At 31.4% G+C, this 21474-nt stretch overlaps 1 protein-coding gene across 1 annotated transcript in view; it reads right to left on the bottom strand.

The window, feature by feature from the left end:
• SI (sucrase-isomaltase) overlaps positions 1-21474 on the bottom strand; it is a 93624-nt gene that overhangs the window by 15869 nt on the left and 56281 nt on the right. The window contains exons 30-38 of the mRNA XM_031662933.1: positions 20755-20883; positions 19936-20046; positions 18113-18175; positions 14504-14620; positions 13137-13224; positions 12101-12239; positions 3760-3893; positions 1963-1997; positions 1760-1876 (exon numbers count right to left, since the gene is read on the bottom strand). Coding sequence (XP_031518793.1) covers positions 1760-1876; positions 1963-1997; positions 3760-3893; positions 12101-12239; positions 13137-13224; positions 14504-14620; positions 18113-18175; positions 19936-20046; positions 20755-20883 — 933 coding nt within the window. The remainder of the gene's footprint in view (positions 1-1759; positions 1877-1962; positions 1998-3759; positions 3894-12100; positions 12240-13136; positions 13225-14503; positions 14621-18112; positions 18176-19935; positions 20047-20754; positions 20884-21474) is intronic.

Here is a 21474-nt window from a genome sequence, read left to right as displayed (position 1 = left end):
GACCACGTACATTGTGGGTCCTCAGGAGAAATGAACAGATTGTGGTACTAAACTGATAGAAGAGAAGAAATTTGAATGAAAGGAAAGAACATGCCTGAGTATTCTCTGGAATGCACACTCCAGCTCAAAAGATGAAAATTTTTAGTCTAAGATTTAGAGTGGAAGGTTGAAAGTCTACAAAAAAATTCTTGCACATATTAGTTTAAAAATAATAGACAAGAAAAGTTATTACTATTTTATATTTTGATTTGCACCAGGGGAATAAACAAGGCTAACACAAAGCTCGAGGTAACATTTAAATGTTTTTCATTGACATCAGCATGACTGGGGCCCTTTATAGTTGTGTCATATCGATGATGATTCCAATTTTTCTGTATTTTCAGGAGCAAGAAAGTTTGAATGAAAATTTACTGTCATAGCTGTTATATGCAGTATTAGAATACAGAAAACCTTGAAAGTAAAAATGATCCAAGAACAATTAAACTATATGTGATCTTATTACTGATATTTCCAAAGTAAAAGAAGAAGAAAAATGGCAAAAATCATTATCTGTTGCTTATTGACCTCATTGATATAATTTTAGTTTTAACATGTTGATACACAAGCATCTAATTATAAACCATACAATTCGAGTAATACATTTCAACAGTTCATTTGTACCAACTCATAGTTAAACTTAAGTAGAGGTTTCTGTCCTCTAGATTTTTATTTAGAAATACTTCCTCAGTCATTTCCTCCTTCTGCATTTGAATTTTCCTCAAACACTCCAACCACATTACAATCTTTGGGTATTTTACTTTGTTCCTTCCATGTGGAATTCTCCATATATTTATATTGGTTATTGTTCCCCACACCCATCTCTGCTCTAGTATTTCTTCATTTAATATGTTTCTGAGCACTTTTCCTAAAGCAGAATCTCTGTAAAATTCCATCACTTTAGCTTAATATATTTTTCCCTTATAGACATTTATTTGTATCTGACCTATTACATATATAATGGTCTATTATTTATATCCCTTTTTAGAATATATAAATCATTGGAGCAAGGACTTGGTAAATATGAAATGGTATACTCTCAATAAAGCATCTCTGTCCAAGCTTTCATTGATTCATGCTCTACTTTCCCAGTATTACAGCTTTCTAAATTGCATTATTGACAGCAGATTTTCCTGTTGAGATATTACTGTGTCATCAAGTTATGTCTCTATTGTCCAACTTTCAAATTCTTTCAAAATGTGGTTCCATTCTGCCTACAATCCTTGTATTTCAGCATTTTCTAAAATAAATCCTACTGTATTTCTACCCACCTTTCCAGTAGGGGGGCCATATGGATTTCATAGCACATCATGAGCTCTGCCATTTATTTACTATAGGCAGAACACATCTTTTAAAGCCCAGCTCTGTCTTTAACCTTTCCATCATGTGCATTTTGCTAATTTATCATTTCTCTGCATTTCTTCACTGAAAATCAGCATCATGAAATTTAGTGCTTATTTAGATATTGGCTCTAACTGTTCATAATTTTCCATAATTTTTAGAGGAGGGTGAGGATTGTTACTCACACTCCAACTTCATATAGGCCCTGGTGTCTGTTGCTCTCCAGTTACTCAAAAAAAGTTCCTCCAGAGAATTTCCTCACTACTCCAAAATTATATATAACATCAATAAATATGCCAGCTAAATAGGCCATGTACACTAAAGTATAATGAAGAGTAGCCCAAGTAAGAAAATATTGAAAGTAAATGTAGTAATTACATACCCTAGTATTTGCAATGTTGTGATTCCTTGAGTATGGATAAAATGCTCCAAGTTGCATCCAGCGGGTACAGAGATGATAATCTGAGTTGTTGAAGAAACCACAGATGTCTGCTCCAGTCTAAAATACATTGCTATATTTAGTTAAATTTGAATAGTTTATGAATATTTATAATTTATGAAGATAAAAGGAATAAAACTACTTACATATGATATTCCAAAGAGACTAAATTCCATCATACCTACAAAAGTTAGAAAATATATCTTAGAAAGTTATTATTTCATGTATTTTAATATTGGTTTTTATTTCTACTTATGAAGATGTTCTCTTTTTAATATCAACATCCAAACGTGAAACATTTTTCAGATTATGAATGTAATTATCTCATAATGCTTCTCATAATGCTAATACATTTTGACTTTGTAGCATTAGTGATATTTACAAAAATGAGATACTATAAGCTTCCTTGACACTTGCCAGGCGACATATTCAGAGAACAAATACATTATAAACACATTATACTGTGAGAAGGAAGTGGTGTCCACAGTTTCATTTTTGAAAATAAAGATGCTATTTCTGCAGCCATTTAACTATAGGTCTTATTGAACTATAGGTTAAATTTATTTCAGACTATCATTTGAAACAAATTGAATCATCCTTATTAAACAAAATCCTCTAAGGAGTAATCAATTCTGTAAAATAGAATGAATGTGATTTCTGAGTTCTTATTTTAAAGGAATATTTCTAAGAATTAATTGCTTTCCTTGAATTTATTTATCAACAGTGAACAAATTTTAAGACTAAACATAGAGCACAAAAGTATCTATTTCCCTATTAAAATGATAATGTCTTATTTAGCACTTATTCGATTATTGTCACAAATTTCTTTTCAAATTTGCTTCGAAATGTTTCATTTTTTAGCATCTATCAGTGATTTGTATTCCCTAGAATCTAGAATCCTTTAAATTTTAGTTTCAGAAGTACATTTGCAAGTGTATTATTTAGTAATTTGCTTGTCACAGGGGTTTTGTGTACCGATTATTTTGTCACCCAGATACTAAGCATAGTACTTGACAGATTGTTACTCAATCCTCACCCTCCTCTCACACTCCAACTTCATATAGGCCCTGGTGTCTGTTGTTCCCTTCTTTGTGTCCATATGTACACAGTGTTTAGTTCCCAGTTATAAGTGAGAACATGTGGTATTTTGTTTTCTGTTCCTGTGTTAGTTTGCTTAAGATAATGGCCTCCAGCTCCATCCAGGTCCCTGCAAAGGCCATGATCTCGTTTTTTATGGCTGTATAGTATTCCATGGTGTATAGGTACCACATTTTCTTTATTCAGTCTACCATTCATGGGCATTTAGGCTGATTCTATGTCTTTGGTGAATAGTGAATTGGTGAATTGCATGTCTTTGATGAAGAATGTCTTTTGTGAATAGTATTGTAATGAACCTTCCTGTGCATGTCTTTGTGATAGGATAATTTCTATTCCTCTGGGTATATAACCACTAATGGGATTTTTGGGTTGAATGGTCATTCTGTTTTTAGCTCTTTGAGGAATCGTCACACCGCTTTTCACAATGGTTTAATTAATTCACAATACCACCAACAGTATATGTGTCAGCTTTTCTCAACAACCTTGACAGCATCTGTTATTTTTTGACTTTTCAGTAATAGCCATGAAATCTAGAATTTCTAGTCATTTTTCTTTATTGACTGTAGATGTTATCTTTGCCAGCTCCTGCCCTTTTCGGCAAGGAATCTGAGGCCAAAAACAATGACAGTATTTCCTCAAAATAAACTAGTTGGAGATCATTAGTTTCTGCACAGCACCCTCATCCAGCTTCCTGGCCCACTGTCTTTTTCTGATGCTCTATGCCATAAAGTATGATGTGAAGAACAAAATTCTGAGGACTTACAAATTTTATGACCTAGCATCAGCAAAGGTGAATATCTAATAGAAAATACAAAATAATAATAAAGATGGTGACTTTCACTTACCAATGATTGATTTGTCCATGTTGTCCCATCGTGCATAGTTGTCTCCAAGCCAATGTCCTCCCCATCGTCCACCAGTAGGATATGTGGAACGAGAAATTACAATCCCTCTTTTTCCCGTTGTCCTCTGCAATGCACTAATATAGTGGAGAAGTATTTTTGAGTTTTTACACGAGATATTTTCTCCAAATATATCTACTTATGACTACTTTGTAAAAAAAATAGTGATTCGTGGTGCTTATATTGTCTCTTATTACAACTGGCTGTTGACAAGTTTGTCTTCTCTCATTAAACTATAAAATCCTCAGAAGCATAAAGGACATCTTTTTCCCTTCCAACATTTACCAGAGTGACATGCAGGTATTAAGAGGCCTTTACATATTCCTTCAATGAATACAAGTTAAATCAACTATTAATTGAATGAAATCAACAAATTCATCACATCAAGGTTTTATTTTACTTTAATGTATTTTTAATAAAGGCCTATGCTCTAATTATTCGTTGCTCCAATCCTTCTCAACTGTAACATATCAACACTTAATGTACATATTACTGTGCAGAGAATGCCTACTATCATACTCTTTGCTTTAAAGGGTTAATTTGATGAGAACAAAGTATTCTTGGGTCTTAAAACTAAAACTAATTGATCTATTTCAAGTGTAGAATCTATTGGAAGTAAGATCTTCTCAACAGAATGGGTTGTGTAAATGAAATCATATGATTTATTTCCCTTCTCAGTCTTTGGATAATTAATTTCATGACATGCATGTTAAAATATGTTCTAGTTTTAGAAAAAAAGCAATAATTATTTTATATCATCTGCATCTATTTTCCTCTATCTCCCTTTTTTTCCCTCTGTCTTTCTCTCTGACTGAACACTGAGATTACATTATAAGAGTATTAATAACATTTTACTCTAATATTAGTTGGAAATAAAAATTTTATTTTTATATTACTCAAATAATTTGAACATGAATTAGAGCTACAGAACTATCTTAGAAGAAGATACCACAAAGACATAATCAGGCAGACTTTACTGGGCACTAACACATTATCAACAGCATTGAATCACTTCCTTGTTACTGCTGGATCCCAGTGTTTGTATATATATAAAGCCCCTTCCATGACACCGTGAGATTCCTAAAATCAAGCACGATACTTTAGTCTTCCTTGCATCCCTTATATCTACTACAATTCTTGGCATGTAAGCTCAAGAAATTTTGGAATTAACAAATGTCTCAAGTCAAAAGTACAGGAAACTAAACATGTATTAAACAGACATAATATATGAAACCATCGTTTGCTAATAAAGGCAATATTATGTTAGTCAACTTAAAACTTTCTACTTCTAAATTGTCACTCTTTTAGAAGACCAAAAAAAGAAAATGATCTTCACTGCTTTATTTTTTCATAACAAATATAAAAGTGCCATTTAGGAATATTAATCTTTTAAATATACACTACATGCATTTTTTGAAATTTAATAAGAAATAAATATATAATATGAAGAGTAATAATTGGTGATAATTCTATAAATTTATATGAAAATGTATTTTTGGAGTTTAGTTTGCAAACAAAATTTTGTTTAATATAAAAATTATTTACAAGGACAGGTTTGTCACAAATTCTTAATATGTTCATATGCAAGAAAATTACGTTTCTGAAGAATTTCTTTTTTTTTTGTCTATTATATACCTTACACTTGCAAAAATTATTTACTGATGCTTTAAATTAACAGCTGAATATATGCTTTCTCAGGTTTCTGATTGATAAGGATACTACATAAAGTAGTTTCACACAATGGGTACAAAGTTATAGTTAGATAGGAAGAATAAATTTAGCAAAGTGACCATAATATATTGTATATTTCAGAATAGCTAAAAGAATTTTAAATTTTCTCACTACAAATAAATGATAAATATCTGAGAAGATAAATAAGCTAATTAGCCTTATTTGATCATTTCACACTGTATAATGTATGAAAACATCACAATGTGCTCCATATTTACTATTGTTAATTGTAAATTAAAACTATAAAATATATGAAGTATTTTCTTAATAATTTTCTCTTAAGGGTATTCTAACCTCTTATATAAGAGGAATCTCCTCTGTAAACCCTCACACAGAATATTTATTTGGCACCACTAAAGATACAAATTTCAAACACGGTAAATATATTATAATTATTTCCAACATTGTTTCAATTTTACAAATTGCTCAGTCACAATTAACTTAGTTTAAGTTATTCTTGAGAAACACCTTTAAGCCAGAGAGCTTGTTCTTTGTTACCACTTGACATTGGAGAGTTCAGCTTATAGGAAAGAGATATTTTTGTTGTGTGTTTATTATTGCCTACATGAGCATTTTCTTGAAATATATTTTAAAAATTAGAATATATCTTTGATTATTATAAAACAGTTTTTTATAGAAGTAAAACAATTTAGAAACTCTACATGTATATTACAAAAATGAAATATGTGAAGAGAATATTAAATTTAAAAATTTTAAACATATTTTTAAGCTTCCAACAATAAATGAGTATCTTTATTTTAGTCATAGTTTCTAAAAGAAAATGTTAAATTAATTAACTTGACTATTATCTTTAATTACTGATGAAATCAATTTATAAACATTTTCCAAACACTTCTATCTCATGACTGGATGGTGTTAAATTATTTTAGAATATAGACTGGTGTATAGTAGAGAAACGAAATTATTACAGAATTGTTATCCTCAATTTTATGAAAACAACTCTTTGAAAAATCAAGGATATATTATTGAATTATTTTTGAAGGCAATATATTTAGTATTATGTATTTAGTATTTATTAGAAATATATATTTTCCCAATTCACATTTCAAATAGTCACCATTAGATCAGAAAATGTAATATCTGTTTTAATTTTGAAATTGGATAACAAGTATTTTGTAGGTTAAAATATTTTCATCGTGTTTTAGTGTATAATAAATTAATGAAATTTGAAATTTCCTTTAGTAAGAAGACAATGTGAAAGACTATATAATGGAAAGAGTTTTATCGATTCATATCTCAAATTTTACATTTTGATATACAAACTGTATCAATGTTCCATTCATCTATATCATTCAGAATCTAATGTCTAGAAGACATGCATTTACTATCTGGTCTGGAGATGTACAGCTGATTAATAGAAAGTTACAGCTATAACTAAAGTAACTTCTACGTTAGTGAAGAGGTGAGTTATACTGTGTTTGTTTTTCATAGACTAGTTTTTATTAAAAAAAAAATACAAGAGACCACCTCCTATAGTTTACAATTCCCCCACTTCAAAAAGACACTCTTATTTTTTCCAGAAAGTTACATTAAATATAGCAAAGCAATGTAATTTTCCAAGTTGCAAATTATCCCCGTTTATAGGAATATCTGCAAAAATAATTTATAACTATTGACTTTTTCCATTCCATTCTATGATTATAAAACTCTTGGGCACTTATTTAAAAATTATATATTTAAACACAACCTAAGCATTCAGAGAGAGTCAAAGACATTTAATTTTCCAAGTCCCCTCTAATGAATAGTGTGTACTAATCCCTAACATCTTTAAAGCTATTGGTAAAAATGAAAACATACGTGTAGTTACATAATCCTTGAATATTTGTCTGAAATTTAAACCCATAATTTAAAGTAGATTTTTAAATGTATTTCTTTCTACATTTGAAGAATAGGCTTTATTTCAGTACAACATTGAATTTTAAATTACAAGAGACAAGAGCAACTGAAGACTCAAAACTTTTGGTGTGGGATTTCTATATGAAGTTTTTTCTATTTGCCATTGGTGTCCATGATTCTTTCTGTAAAACTATTTGCAGTTTCTCAAGCTGATTAAATCCCATTTCTGAATCCATGCAATCTCTTCTTTTGTTGGGTTTCTTGTTTGTTTCATGTTAAGTGAAAGAGCACAGTATGTCAAGAAATAACTAAATGTCAAATATGTGGCAGTTTGTAAGACAGAAAATATGTCACTAAAAACCAAAATGCTGTGGTCTGTATAACTTGAGAAAAAAAAAGTGTGTTTATAATTTGTTCAGTTTTCCTCAATGATAAACAGAAAGACTTTACTCTTCATAATGTGTTTACATGTAACATGTACCTTATTTATAGTATTCTTTTACATTTGTCAAGGTCTTTATACATGTGATTAATAATTAGTCTCTAAAATTTTCTGAGTTCAACACTTTTTTGTAACTGAAAAAATTAAAATATTAAGAAAGTATCTGAAACATGAAAAATTAAAGACTGTATAAATTAGGCTACTTAATACTTAATCCAATTAATCTGCTCAATTTAAGTAATGTGGTTGAAACTTGCACTGAAAAATTTTATGAACAAGAGCAAAATTAGCACTAATAAGTATATGTCTATTGATTTCATTTTCAAGGATATTCTATGGAAGATTGTGCTGACTTCCTCCTCATAATTTTACTTAAAAGTGGAAAGGGACCTTACATATGTTTTAAATATCTCTGCATATGGACAATTTGGAAATTTACCTGTATCTACCTTGAACTTATCAAAACAACTTTGATACCTGTGATTATAACAGGATAATGATGAATTTATTTAAATTTACTAAGCATCCACAATGTGTCAGGAACCATGTTTGACTCTGAAATGTGCTTCAGAAGTATACTTATTTCCTGTCTTCTGTGGAGAGGAATTATTTTTTTCAATTTTTGTTAAGCTACGTAGTTTCAACTCAAAGCACATAATTTTTGCCAATGAGATCATCAATTTTAAATATTTTGTTCTTTTTAATGTCTACAGTTTTAGTTAAAGTAAATTTCGCTGTCAATAATTATGCCCCAATATTGTGTTCCAGAAGGACTAATCAAAAGTAATATTTGCCCCAATAAAAAGGCATTGTTAAATGCCAGTTTGTTCACTCTTAAAATAACTTAGTGTTTTATTTTTGGATTTGGTGAACAAGTGAATTTTTGGTAATACATTCATCTATTCTGAGTTGATTAAGAGTTAATTGCTAGAAATAAGATAAGTAGGTTTTACTAAGTGAGAAATGTTATCCATACTCTTTACTTCAAAATGCTTTTTATTCTTTTATCAACTTCAGTTATTTGTTAGAACAGAAGTTTTCAACCCTGCGTGCTCATTAGAACTGCCTGGAAAAATTTTAAATATTCAGATGCTTAGGTTATAAAAGAGAACAATTAAATAATAATTTATTTTAAAATCACAAGCCTTCTGGTAATTGCAAGTGAAAAAAATACAACAGATATGCAAAATATAAAAAAACAAGAAATCAAATAACACTAGAGAAAAAGGAAATAGGAAGAAATGAAAGAGGAATGAGAAGACCATTAAACAACCAGAAAACAAATAACAAATGATGGGAGTTATGTCCTCACTTATCAGTAATGAAATTGAATATAAATGGACTAAACACTCCAATCAAAAGACACAGAGTGACTGAACAGATTAAAAATAAAGACTTAATGAAACAGTCAACAAAGTGAAAAGATAAACCACAGAATGGGAGAAAATATTTGCAAAATACTCATTTGACAAGGGATTAATGACCAGAATATATAAGGAGCTCAAACAACTCTATAGGAAAAACTATTAATATTCTGATTTAAAAATGGGCAAAATATTTGAATAGGCATTTCTCTAAAGAAGATATACAAATGGAAAACAGGCATATGAAAAGGTGCTCAACATCATTGATCATCAGAGAAATGCAAATCACAACTACAATGAGATATCATCTCACCCTAGTTAAAACGGCTTTTATCCAAAAGACAGCCAGTAACAAATGCTGTGGAAGCTGTGGAGAAAAGGAAAAGCTCTTTCACTGTTGGTGAGAATGTAAATTCATACGACCATTGTGAAGAGCAGTTTGAAGTTTCCCAAAGAACTAAAAATACAGCTACTATATAATCCAGCAGTCCTGCTGCTGAATATGCATCCAAAAGAAAGATATATCAAAATGATATCTGCCGTCCTATGTTTATTACAGCACTGTTCACAATAGTCAAGTTCGGAAGCAACTTTAGTGTCCATCAACAGACGATTAGATAAAGTAAATACGGTACATATATACAATGGAGTAATGCAGCTATAAAAAAGAATAAAATTGTGTCACTGGCAATGACATGTATGAAACTGGAAGTCATTAAATGTTAAATGAATTAAGTCAGACACAGAGAGACAAACTTCACCTGTTCTCACTTACTGTGGGTGCAAAAATTTTAAAAACACACAACACTGAACTCATGTATATAGACAGTAGAAGGATGGTTACCAGAAGCTACGAAGGGTTGTGTGGGGGTGAGGGGAAAGCAAGTGTTATGGTTTGGCTTTGTGATTCCACCAAATCTCATCAGGGATTGCAATCCCCACCTGCCAAGGGAGCAACCTGGTGGGAGGTGATTGCATCATGGGGGTGGTTTCCCCTATGCTGTTCTTGTAATAGTGAGTGAGTTCTCATGGGAGCTGATGCTTTTAAAGTATGGCAGTTCTCCTGTCACTATCTCTGTCTCCTAAAGTCATGTAAGATGCACCTTGCTTCCCCTTCACATTCTGCCATGATTGTACGTTTCCTGAAGACTCTCCAGCCACGCAGAACTGTGAGTCAATTCAACCTCTTTAAATTGCCCAGTTTTTAAATAAACATCTTTAAATTACCCAGTCTCAGGTAGTATCTTTATGGAAGAGGGATAATAGACTAATACAGCAGGGATGGTTAATGGGTACTATATATACATATATGTATATATAGTTAGAAAGAATGAATAATATATAGTATTTGATAGCACAACAGGATGATAGTCAATAATAGTTTAATTGTATAAAAAAAAAAACTAAAAGTTTAATGGGATTGTTTGTAACACAAAGGATAAATGCTTGAGGGGATAAATACTTCTGTTTTCCATGACGTGATTATTGTGTGTTGCATGTTTGTATCAAAGTATATCACTTACCCAATATATATGCACACCTACTATGTGCACGTGACACTTTAAAAAAAAATCTAAAACTTAAGAAGAAAATCTCCAAGTGATTATAATATGTAGTTAAAAGCCAGGGATCTACAACTGTGGTGTCTAATATGGTAGCCACTAATTATTATTTCATATGTAATTATTTTATATTACTTAATTAAAATTAAATAAATTTTAAATTCTATTCCTGAGTCATACTAGACATATTGTTCAATGGCCATGTATGGCTGGTGAGTACCACATTGGCACCCAGGATTATAGAAGATTTCTATGTATTTATTTATTTTTTCAGCCAGGTTCTTGTTTTGTTGCCCAGGCTGGAATGCAGTGGTAGGAGCACAGCTCACTGCAGCCTCAACTTCCTAGGCCCAAGTGATCCTCCTGTCTCAGCCCACCAAAGTGTTGGGATTACAAGCATAAGCTACTGTGCCTGGCCAGAAAATTTCAATTGTTGCAAAACTTGTGTTGGAAAGTGCTGATAAAGAATTGATTTTCAGTGAATGGTCTGTATTCCATCATCATTGGCCTTACATAAATGTTTGTTTAAAATGCAGATAATTAGTATGATCATTAATATTTCAGAAGTTCAAGATCATTAAAAATGCTCTTATTTACCAATAATAAATTTATTTATTTTGTGTTTTTATTTTTATTTTGAAACAGAGTCTTACTCTGTTGCCATGCTGGAGTGCAATGGCACAATCTCGGCTCACTGCAACCTATGCTGCCCAGGTTCAAGCGATTCTTGTGCCTCAGCCTCCCGAGTAACTGGGACCACAGCTCTGCACCACCACTCCTGGCTAATTTTTCGTATTTTTAGCAGAGATGGAGTTTCACCATGTTGGCCAGGCTGGTCTTGAACTCCTGGTCTCAAGTGATCTGCCTGCCTCGGCCTCCCAAAGTGCTGGGATTACAGGTGTGAGACACTGTGCCTGGCCTGATAATGAATTCAACTAACAAATTTAGGCAAACGTTTGGTGCTTTATGTGTTAATGACATCAAATTATATGTTATTAACTCATTTACTAACATTATTAGTATTATTTATTGAGCACGTACAATTTGCCAGGCACTATAATGGGTACATAATGAGGAACAAAAGACAAATGGTCTAGGATTTATTTTAGGATAGTATAAAAATTAGAATAATAACAATAAAGATATTTAGATAAATTAGATAGAAAGAAACACAATTTTTCTAAATTCTATGAAGGAAGAAGTTACAGAGAACAATTGGAAAGTAAAGGGATACAAGAGAAGATTGTTGGGATGGTTAAAATGATAGCATTAAATATAAGATCCAAAGAATAGAAGAGTCCGAGGGGATAATTCAGAACATTGCTTACTCATAAGTAGGTTTCATTTGTGACCATCCATAGAGATTGTGAACATCGTAATGCAAAACTGATGTTCCATCACTAAGAATCTGCTCAGTTTCCATGCACATTGTTCTGAAATGTAATCCATCGGTTCTTTTTGTGAGTTCTGGAAAGAATCAGTGAAAAAATATTAATGTGTTATACAGTTCCCTACAATGAAACGTGTAACTCATAATTATGTATTCTTTGGCAAAGATATTAATCAGTGTTTTATAATAGCTATTTATATTTTAACCATGTGTATACTTTGTATGAGTTAATTATAAACTTAAATGGTCTGAAATTGTAACTGAATTACATGAATTAATAAAAACCTGGAAAATAAGTACACTCCTCAATGTCTACTCTTTCTAGTGCATTTAGATGGAAAGCACTGATTAGAGTCTTATTAAAAATTCACTTGGTATCATAAAGCCCAGAATTTAAGGGCTAGGCAAATGTTATAACACTGCCTTTCGATTCACTTTTTCTGAGTTTAAGATTTTTTTCCAGAGTTTTGCCATCACTTTATATGCTAATAGTTTGCGACGTTTTCTGCCTGCATAAGAGAATGATGATGAATATGAAACATCACATTAATCTTCATTTCCTTCTATGTCAAAGGTAAACAGAGAAGTGTTAGTATTCTTTCCCTTATCCTTAGTAAAGAAACACTTAAAAAAATCCTTTCAAAATAATTTCATTTGTTTATCTTAAAGAGTATTTAACATTTTTGAATTTGGGAAAATTATTAAGCCAGCCAAAATAACAAATTCAAACAAATTTAGAATTGTGCTTGAGTAGATAACATATATTTGTAGATTTTTTTTTTCTCAAAATAGTGTTAAACAATATTGGTAATGGGTTAAGGTGTGGTCCAGTGTGTGGGTGGGTAGTGAAAATTGGGTGTGTAAATCCTAGTCCCTACATTCTCTATATATCTAACATATATATATGTTTATATTATATACCTATTAAATAATAACAATATGATAGTATCAAAGGCATACCAACAATATTGTACCTGGGAAATAAGGTGGATAATTTAGTTTGTCATTTCTGCATTGATTAATAGTTGTTCCATTTACAAAACTTGATGGCTCATTCATATCCTTAAAAAAAAGACGACAGAGAAAGGTAAACAAAAAATAAATTTACAACATATATTCTGAAAAGAGCTAGTTCAAAAAGTAAGTAGGTTGGCATATTTGAACAATGTTACATATACTCACTATCCTAAACAAACAAAATTATAAAACATCTCAATTATATTAGTTTATCTCATTCGCTTTTTTCAGTTTCCTTTTGAAAAATAAAATGTTCTATTTTCTCTGTATTATTCATTATACCTATAAAAAGGTTTATTTTCATATTTTTAAGACCTAGCTTTATAATAGTATGTGCCTTATCATCTCCTTCCCCTCCACTCCTGCCCTGAGCCTGATACCAATTGCTTTTACTGCTAAAACTACAAGATATATTAATAGTTTACAAATGCAGATAATTTCAAGAAGTATCACCATTGAGCACATATCTCAGAATCTCAGTAGTCATATATAAAAGAATCATGATCTAAATAAATAAGCAAGCTACCATTTAAAATGGATTGCCTCCACCTGAAAACAGATAATTTTCTCTGGATCCAGATGTCATTCTCAGGAATATACTTAAGAGAATCCCTTTTAGTATACCAATTGATACATGTAATAAACATAGATGTTCCATGAATTTTTTAACAAAATATATGCTTTATAAGATCTTATAGCCACAAAATTTCCACATGGTGACAGCTGTATAAAGCTTTCTTCAATTTCAAAAATAAGTAAATTAACGCTTTACCCTGGAAAAATCAACAAATTAAAAAATTTCACCTCCAGAAACAGAAATATATTACATCACATTTTCTGTATTAAGCACTTACTTGTAGCAAAGTAAGTTATTTTTTGCTATCTCAAAAATACATTAATAAAAATTTTACTACTAACATTTTAAGGTTACATCAAAAAAGAAACTTTAAAAGACAATGTTACCAAATTTAAGAAATTTTTATTTCTTATACAAAGGACTAATGGTTATTTAAGCCTGAGACTTATTCCTATATTAGGTAAAAGTAAAATAAATGTTTACAAGTATTTATTAATATATATAATAAGAGGATATTTTGCTTTTTGAATTTTGCAAATTGAAAAAGTCCAGGAAATAGCATCCATACACATAAATTTAATTTTTAAAACTGTAGCAGTCCTTTGCATAAGAAAATTCTATGGGGGAAAAAAGTGGACTAGTTTTCAAATAAAATATTTTATTGACATTATTTGAGCCAAGTATGAATTTTGCATAATCACTGTACAACAAATAACTTAAAACGTAGATTGTTCAAAGTTTACTTACAATCCACAAACCATCAAACTTCATCTTTTCATTGTAAAAGTCCACAATTTCTCTGGCCCACCACTCTGCTGTGGAAGTCCTGAAGAAATCTGGAAAAGCTACATGAGCTCTGGAAGCCTGTAAAACCAAAATTTAGACTCACATTTGGAAAGTCTTAAGAGAGATTCTATACATATAAATCTAAATGTATCTGGCAGATTCACAAGTCATGTATGACTGATAATGAAGGCAACTGACATCAACCTTAATTACATAAATGTATGTGGTTTCTTCCTCATCACTTTAATAAAGAGGGACGTCAGTGGAGAGAATAGAGCCGTCTTGGGATCCTATGTGAATTATAACGGAACAGTTCAGAACCCACAAAAGCATCTTTTTAGTGCTTCCTAGAGTAATGGGGAAACTTTTTTTTCACTATTACTGTAGAGCCCATACTTCAGGTTTACCTTTATGGAGCACAATGAAAGAGCAAAGGGCCATAGTAAAGCCTGTTTTTATACAGCTTCCTCACTTCCCAGAACCATCTCACCACCCTAATCAACTGCTTCTTTTTCATCTTTCACTTCTAATCCTTTTCATTCCAGCAGAGAAGAGGTGTTTTATTCCAGTCTCTATTAAGAATATTCCCTACTTGCCAGTTGAAACATGTAAGTTCCAGTGTCAGAGTAACCGTGCCTTAGCAAAAGATTGACCTGCAGCTAAGTTAATTGGATATGTCTCAAAAACATGACATGACAACCTGGATGCTTTTTTGGCACATGTTAAGATTCTGTTGTAATTGCCTTAACAGTCTTCTCCATGAACAGGATATCGGAGGACATAAAGGAAATGCACAGAGTGGGGAATATAGAGATTTACAAAATATGTATGATGGATTTTTTTTTTTTTTTTTTTTTTTTTTTTTTAAGATAGAGTTTTGCTCTTGTTGCCCAGGCTAGAGTGCAATGGCATGACCTCAGCTCACTGCAACCTCTGTCTCCCACGCTCAAGCGATTATCCTGCCTCAGCCTCCAGAGTAGCTGGGATTACAGATGCCCCCGACCACACCTGTCTAATTTTTTGTATTTTTAGTAAAGACGGGGTTTCACCATGTTGGTCAGGCTGGTCTCAAACTCCTGACCTCAGGTGATCCACACGCCTCGGCCTCCCAAAGTGCTGGGATTACAGGCATGAGCCACTGTGCCTGGTCTCTGATGAATATTTTTAAGAGTAGAAAGGGACTTACTTTTATCATCTTACCCATTAATTACATTTTACTCATAAGGGCAGAAGGCTTGGTGGGATTATATTGAATATTTTCTATGCAAGAATCTCCCTTATGATAATTAACAACAAATGGTAGCGCCAGATCTTGTTTATTAATTTTCACTTTTCTGCTCTTTACATAATTCATTTTTTTTTTTTTTTTTAGTTTAACTTATTCTATTAGGTGGCTGCTTCTATCCCTTAAATAAAAGCATTGATTATATCCAGAAAATCAGTCAGGTACATGTAATCCAACACTCTTGATACCTTTTGTAGAAGAGAATCCGAAAAGATTCTGCATAAGCCATTCTACATAAATTGACACTGTCCTCTAATACCTATATAAAAATTGATGCTTTTCTCTCTAGTGGTACACAATATTACTCAAGAATAGTGGGCAGAACTCAAGTTGAAATAACACTTTTTCCTCAATGACAAAGTTTAGTAGGTTCAAGTATTTGACTCTGTTTTAGAAGTAGTTTGGGGTAAGTTTTAAGCTCCCAAATTTTTTACACTTACCTAAACTTGTATAATTTAATGATTATAAATTCATCCGGCTAAAAGAAGGATCACCAACTCTTAGTTTTGTTGACATTTTTCTATTCATTTTGTATTTTTCTTTTAATTTTTACTCCTCTAATCCTTATTCTCTTCCCTCTGCTAACTTTAAGTTTATTCTTTTTCTACTTCATTGAGAGGTAATGCTAGGTTATTTATTAGAGGTTTTTATTATTTTTAATGTGGGTGTTTCTTGTCATACACTTCCCTCTTAGTACTGCTTTTGCTGCATCCCAGAAATATTTTTGCTATGTTGTATTTTTATTTTTGTTTGTCTGAAGAAATTTTCTAATTCTCTTTTGATCTTTTCTTTGTTCCACTGGATGTTCAAAAGTGTGTTGTTTAATTTCCACGTATTTGCGAATTAACTTATTTCCTCTCTTTTTCTGATTTCTAGTTTAATTTCATTGTGACTGGAAAAGATAAATGGTATGTTTTCTATCTTCTTACAATTTTTAAGGCTTATGACTTAACCTGTGATTGCTCTTAGAAAATGTTCTATGGGCACTTGAGAAGAATGTATATATGGCTGCTTTTGAGTGGAAAGTTCTATGTATGTCTGTTAAGTCCATTTTGCCTACAATGTTGTTAAAGACTGCTGTTTCATTGTTGATTTGCTCTCTGGTTGTTCTATTTATTATTGAAAGTGTGGTAACAAAGTCTTCAAACATTATTACATTGCTATTTCTCATTTCAGTTCTGTTAATGTTTGCTTTAAATATTTAAGTGTTTTAATGTTGGGTGCATGTATTTATAATCATTGTATTTTCCTAATGAATTGACCCTTTTGTCATTCTATAATGACCTCTTTTGTCTTTTGTGACAGTCATTGACTTAAAATTTATTTTCTCTGATATAACTATAGCCACTCCTGTTCCCTTTTAGTTATCATTTGCATTTAATATCTTAGTTATTCCTTTTGCTTTCAAGAATGAATGTTTAGGATATTATACTGAGTAAAATAAACCAGTAACAGAAAGACAAATGTTGTATGACTCAACTTACATGAAGTATCTAAAACAGTTAAACTCATAAAACATAGGGTAGAATGATAGTTGCCCAGGACTGTAAGTGGAGGGAAATAAGGGCTTGCTAAGAAACAGGCATAAAATCTCAATTATGCAAGGTAAATAAATTCTAGAGATCTGCAGCACAAAATTGCCCCCATATTTTACAATGATTTATTATATGCATAAACATTTATTAAGATGGTAGGTCTCATGTTAAGTGTTATTACTGTAATAACTTTTTTTTTTTTTCTTTTTTTTTTTTGGTTGCCCAGGCTGGAGTATAGTGGCGTGATCTAGGCTCACTGCAAGCTCCACCTCCCAGGTTAACACCATTTTCCTGCCTCAGTCTCCCAAGTAGCTGAGACTACAGGCTCCTGCCACCACAACTGGTTAATTTTTTTTTTTTTTTTTTTTTTTTTGTATTTTTAGTAGAGATGGGGTTTCACCATGTTAGCCAGGATGGTCTCAAACACCTGATCTCATGATCCACCTGCCTTGGCCTCCCAAAGTGCTGGGATTATAGGCATGAGTCACCATGCCAGGGCATAATTTTTAAAATAAAAGAAGGAATGCTTGGATTAAATAAAGCAAAATATAAAATTGCTTAATAGGCTGACTTATACTTTGTTATTGAGGAAAATTAGGTAAAATTTGATCTAAATATGGTCTGATATAGATAACTTAAAATGGTCATCTATTTTTAAAGAAAAGAATTCAAATTGAGTTAATGATTAAAATAATGAAGTCTAAGTTTTGAATTTCTTTTCATTATATAGTTAGTCAAAGTAAAACTTACATTAACAGCTTCATCTTCAGTTAGAGTTTTATCTATTGTTATATTGGGCAAATCTGGCCAAACCTACAAGAGACAAGACACGGAAAAGCAGATCAAAACGTAGTCAGCATGATATGATTCCTATGTAAATGAAGTGTAATGGAGTATTAGAGGCATATTATTAACCCAAAGTCTTCAGATCTGTAATCCCTTCAAATATCATTATTATTGGCATACATATCATTTGCAAACTATTCCCATTTTCCATGTTAGTCTACCCTTTAATATGGCAAATACAAAATAGAAATGTCAACCTTTATGGTAGTTAGTGATTTTGAAAATAATACATATAACCAAAATGTTCTGGTCAAAAAAGAATATGAAAAATATATGCTAAATTTAATTTAATATAGTATATTTGAACTACATCTAGAATTACTCCAGGGTTAAAAACTAAAAGCAGGTTTTTTTTTTTGTTTGAAAGGAAGAAAAGATCTGATTGAATAATGTCATGCTGAGTCAAACATCCCATTGACTTTCAGAATTAGTACTAAATCCTCCTCTCCCTTCATCACTATTCTCAGCCTGACCTCATTGCCTACCAACATTTTTTCTTCCTTCTCCTCCAATCAGAAACACACAAAACAGAGCTCAAATTCAGTTTGCCAAAAGCTCTGGAAATTTGAATCTATATTGTAGAAGTTAGAAAGTCCTATATAAATATATAAATAATCCATCAAAAAGAAATTATTTACAAGAGATTAGCTACTGACAGAGAATAGTGCTCTAAAGGAAGGGGAGAAAGGGTAGAAATCTGACAAAATGTGTAGAAATACAGAATGAGGAGAAAGTAGGGAGTTTAAAAAAAAACCTTCTGGACTAATATGCCTCTCAAGTAGCTGGGGCTACAGGCATGCACCACTATGCCTAGCTAATTTTTAATTATTTTGTAGAGACAAGGTCTCCCTGTGTTGCCCAGGCTGACCTCGAACTCCTGGGCTCAAGAGATCCTCCTACCTCAGCCACTCTAACTGCAAGCATTACATGCATGTGCCACTGTGCCCAGCCCTGTCTATACTCTTCACTCAGCTTTCTCTAATGTTAACATGTAATATAACAATAGTGAACTTATCAAAACCAGGAAATTAATGTTGATACAGTACAACAAACATTTACCGAACATGTTTGCATTTCACAGATTTAATCACTAATGTCTTAATATCAATCCAAGATTCAAAAAGCCTCTCACATTTCATTTAACTGTGTCTCTCATCATAGATTTTTTGAGGATTTTATCATTGTTGTTCATTCTAGTTATTACTATGAGATTTTTTCTTGATTGCTTTATATAAAAGTCAAATCAAAATATTTTTGTAATATATTAATATATCAGGTCTGAATATAATTGCTTATGTAAAATACAGTGAATTATACTTCATGATCTAAGTTTTAACTATAAGTATAGCTGTCAAAACATGTTGTTGCTACTATTAACAATATGTTTTTAAGAGAAGTGAACATTTAAATATCTTGTAGTACAGAATAATGAGTAGCCATCTTACTAATGGTAGTTTTATAATAAATTACAAGTGGTACCAAGAAATATAATAAAATGCATCTTAAAAATTAAACAAATCATATTTGGATATGTGATTTATATGAATTCTTTCTTTGTGTCTAATAATTTGGAATGAACCAAAGACTACACATTATTTTATTAGTTATTAAATCATTACATTTCTGTATAGCTCTCATGAACGTTTTTAACTTTTACTAATTAAATGGAAACTTTCATTGAAATATAATTTTTGTATTTATTCCATTTCAAGATATCGATTTAGTACCTTTGCCCAACAAATATCACTGGTGTTTGGCCATTTGACAAAGACATCATTCTGCTGTCCTCTTTCAAATGCAGGGTAAGTCCTTGTTTCATTTCCTGAAATTGCTGGATCCTAAAATTAAAATGAAATATAAACAAAGTACACATGAAAAAAAGCATAACTACTTGGACAGTGGTTATGAAGCATAAGTTTTCATTACTACATTATCATAATAATGTGCTCTCACATGAAATGACAAATGATATAAACATCAGTGTTCTAGCTAGATTGCCCTCCAAATTTCTTAGAAGGAAATTCTAAGGACTGTCAGAAATGCATTAGCTATCATTTCAAGCAAGATTAGTAGAGGTTTTTGTTTTTATTTCTATGGTGAGCTATCTGGCTACCTAGCTTACTTCCTATGTTAGTGATAAAAAATTATCCTCACTGAATCACCAATCTGAAGGCAAATTTTTAAATACAAAAAACATCAGAAGCAATACCAGAGAATGACTTAATAATTATATAAAAATAGAAACTCTACCATTACATTTTGATAACTCCCATAAATAGAGACCTATTTGTAGCTTGGATGATAACTAGAAAACAGCTTGCCTTTAACTCAGTTTTGGATTTAAACCTCTAGGGATATACCGAAATAAAAAGGTAGCTGATCACAACCCATGCAAATAAAATGAAGTGCTAAAGGAAAAGAGTTTTAGATTTGGGAGTATTATCCAAAGTTATATACTTTCTATTTTTGAAACACCTTCCTCCTCCTCATTTTAGGAGAATTAATAGAAACAAGAAATAAGACCCAGATAAACTCCAAGTACTGACCAGGATAATAATGTATCTCATTCCTTCTCCTCTTATTTTGTCAACAAACTGAGGAAGGTCCTGGAATGCTTCACCAATTGTAAAGTCTAGCTGCCTTTCCATGTAATCAATGTCTGTGTACTGAACATCCTGAAATACACAAAAAATCATCACAGTATGGCAAAAAATACAAAATAGTAAATGTATCATATTTTATTATACCTATAAAAGTAACAGCAAAATGAAAGTTTGAGTTCCTCCTCACTAGCTCTTAAAAAGAATTAAGTGGTTTACTGTTCAAGGAATAAAAGTAGCATGTAAAGATATGAGGTATTCTAAGAACAACTTTCTATAAATGTTCTGTTTTGTTGACAGTTCATTTAGTAATTTTGATTTAGAGGTAAAAACTGTTCTAAATTGATATATATTATGTAATTTTCAAAGGAAACAGACACTGGGCAATAGTATTTATGATGCTATGAAATTAGGTTACATGACAAATAGGAATTTTGTACAGTATATACAGAAAGAAGTGTTGCTGTTTCTGGGAACTATACAGCAAATGTTGGATAATTTCAAATAATTCTAATATTGGCAAAAGGAGTATTACCAATTACATCAATTACTATGATCTGATTCTTGTAATATCCATCAAAGTCATTTTTAGGATAATAGCCCTGCTTATATAAACAAGAATTGCTGTAAGATAGGTAATTGCAAGTATGTTTAAACCAACAAATA

The sequence above is a fragment of the Papio anubis genome, chromosome 2, assembly GCF_008728515.1.
Source record: "Papio anubis isolate 15944 chromosome 2, Panubis1.0, whole genome shotgun sequence".
NCBI lineage: Eukaryota > Metazoa > Chordata > Mammalia > Primates > Cercopithecidae > Papio > Papio anubis.
This window is presented reverse-complemented; position numbering and strand designations above follow the sequence as displayed.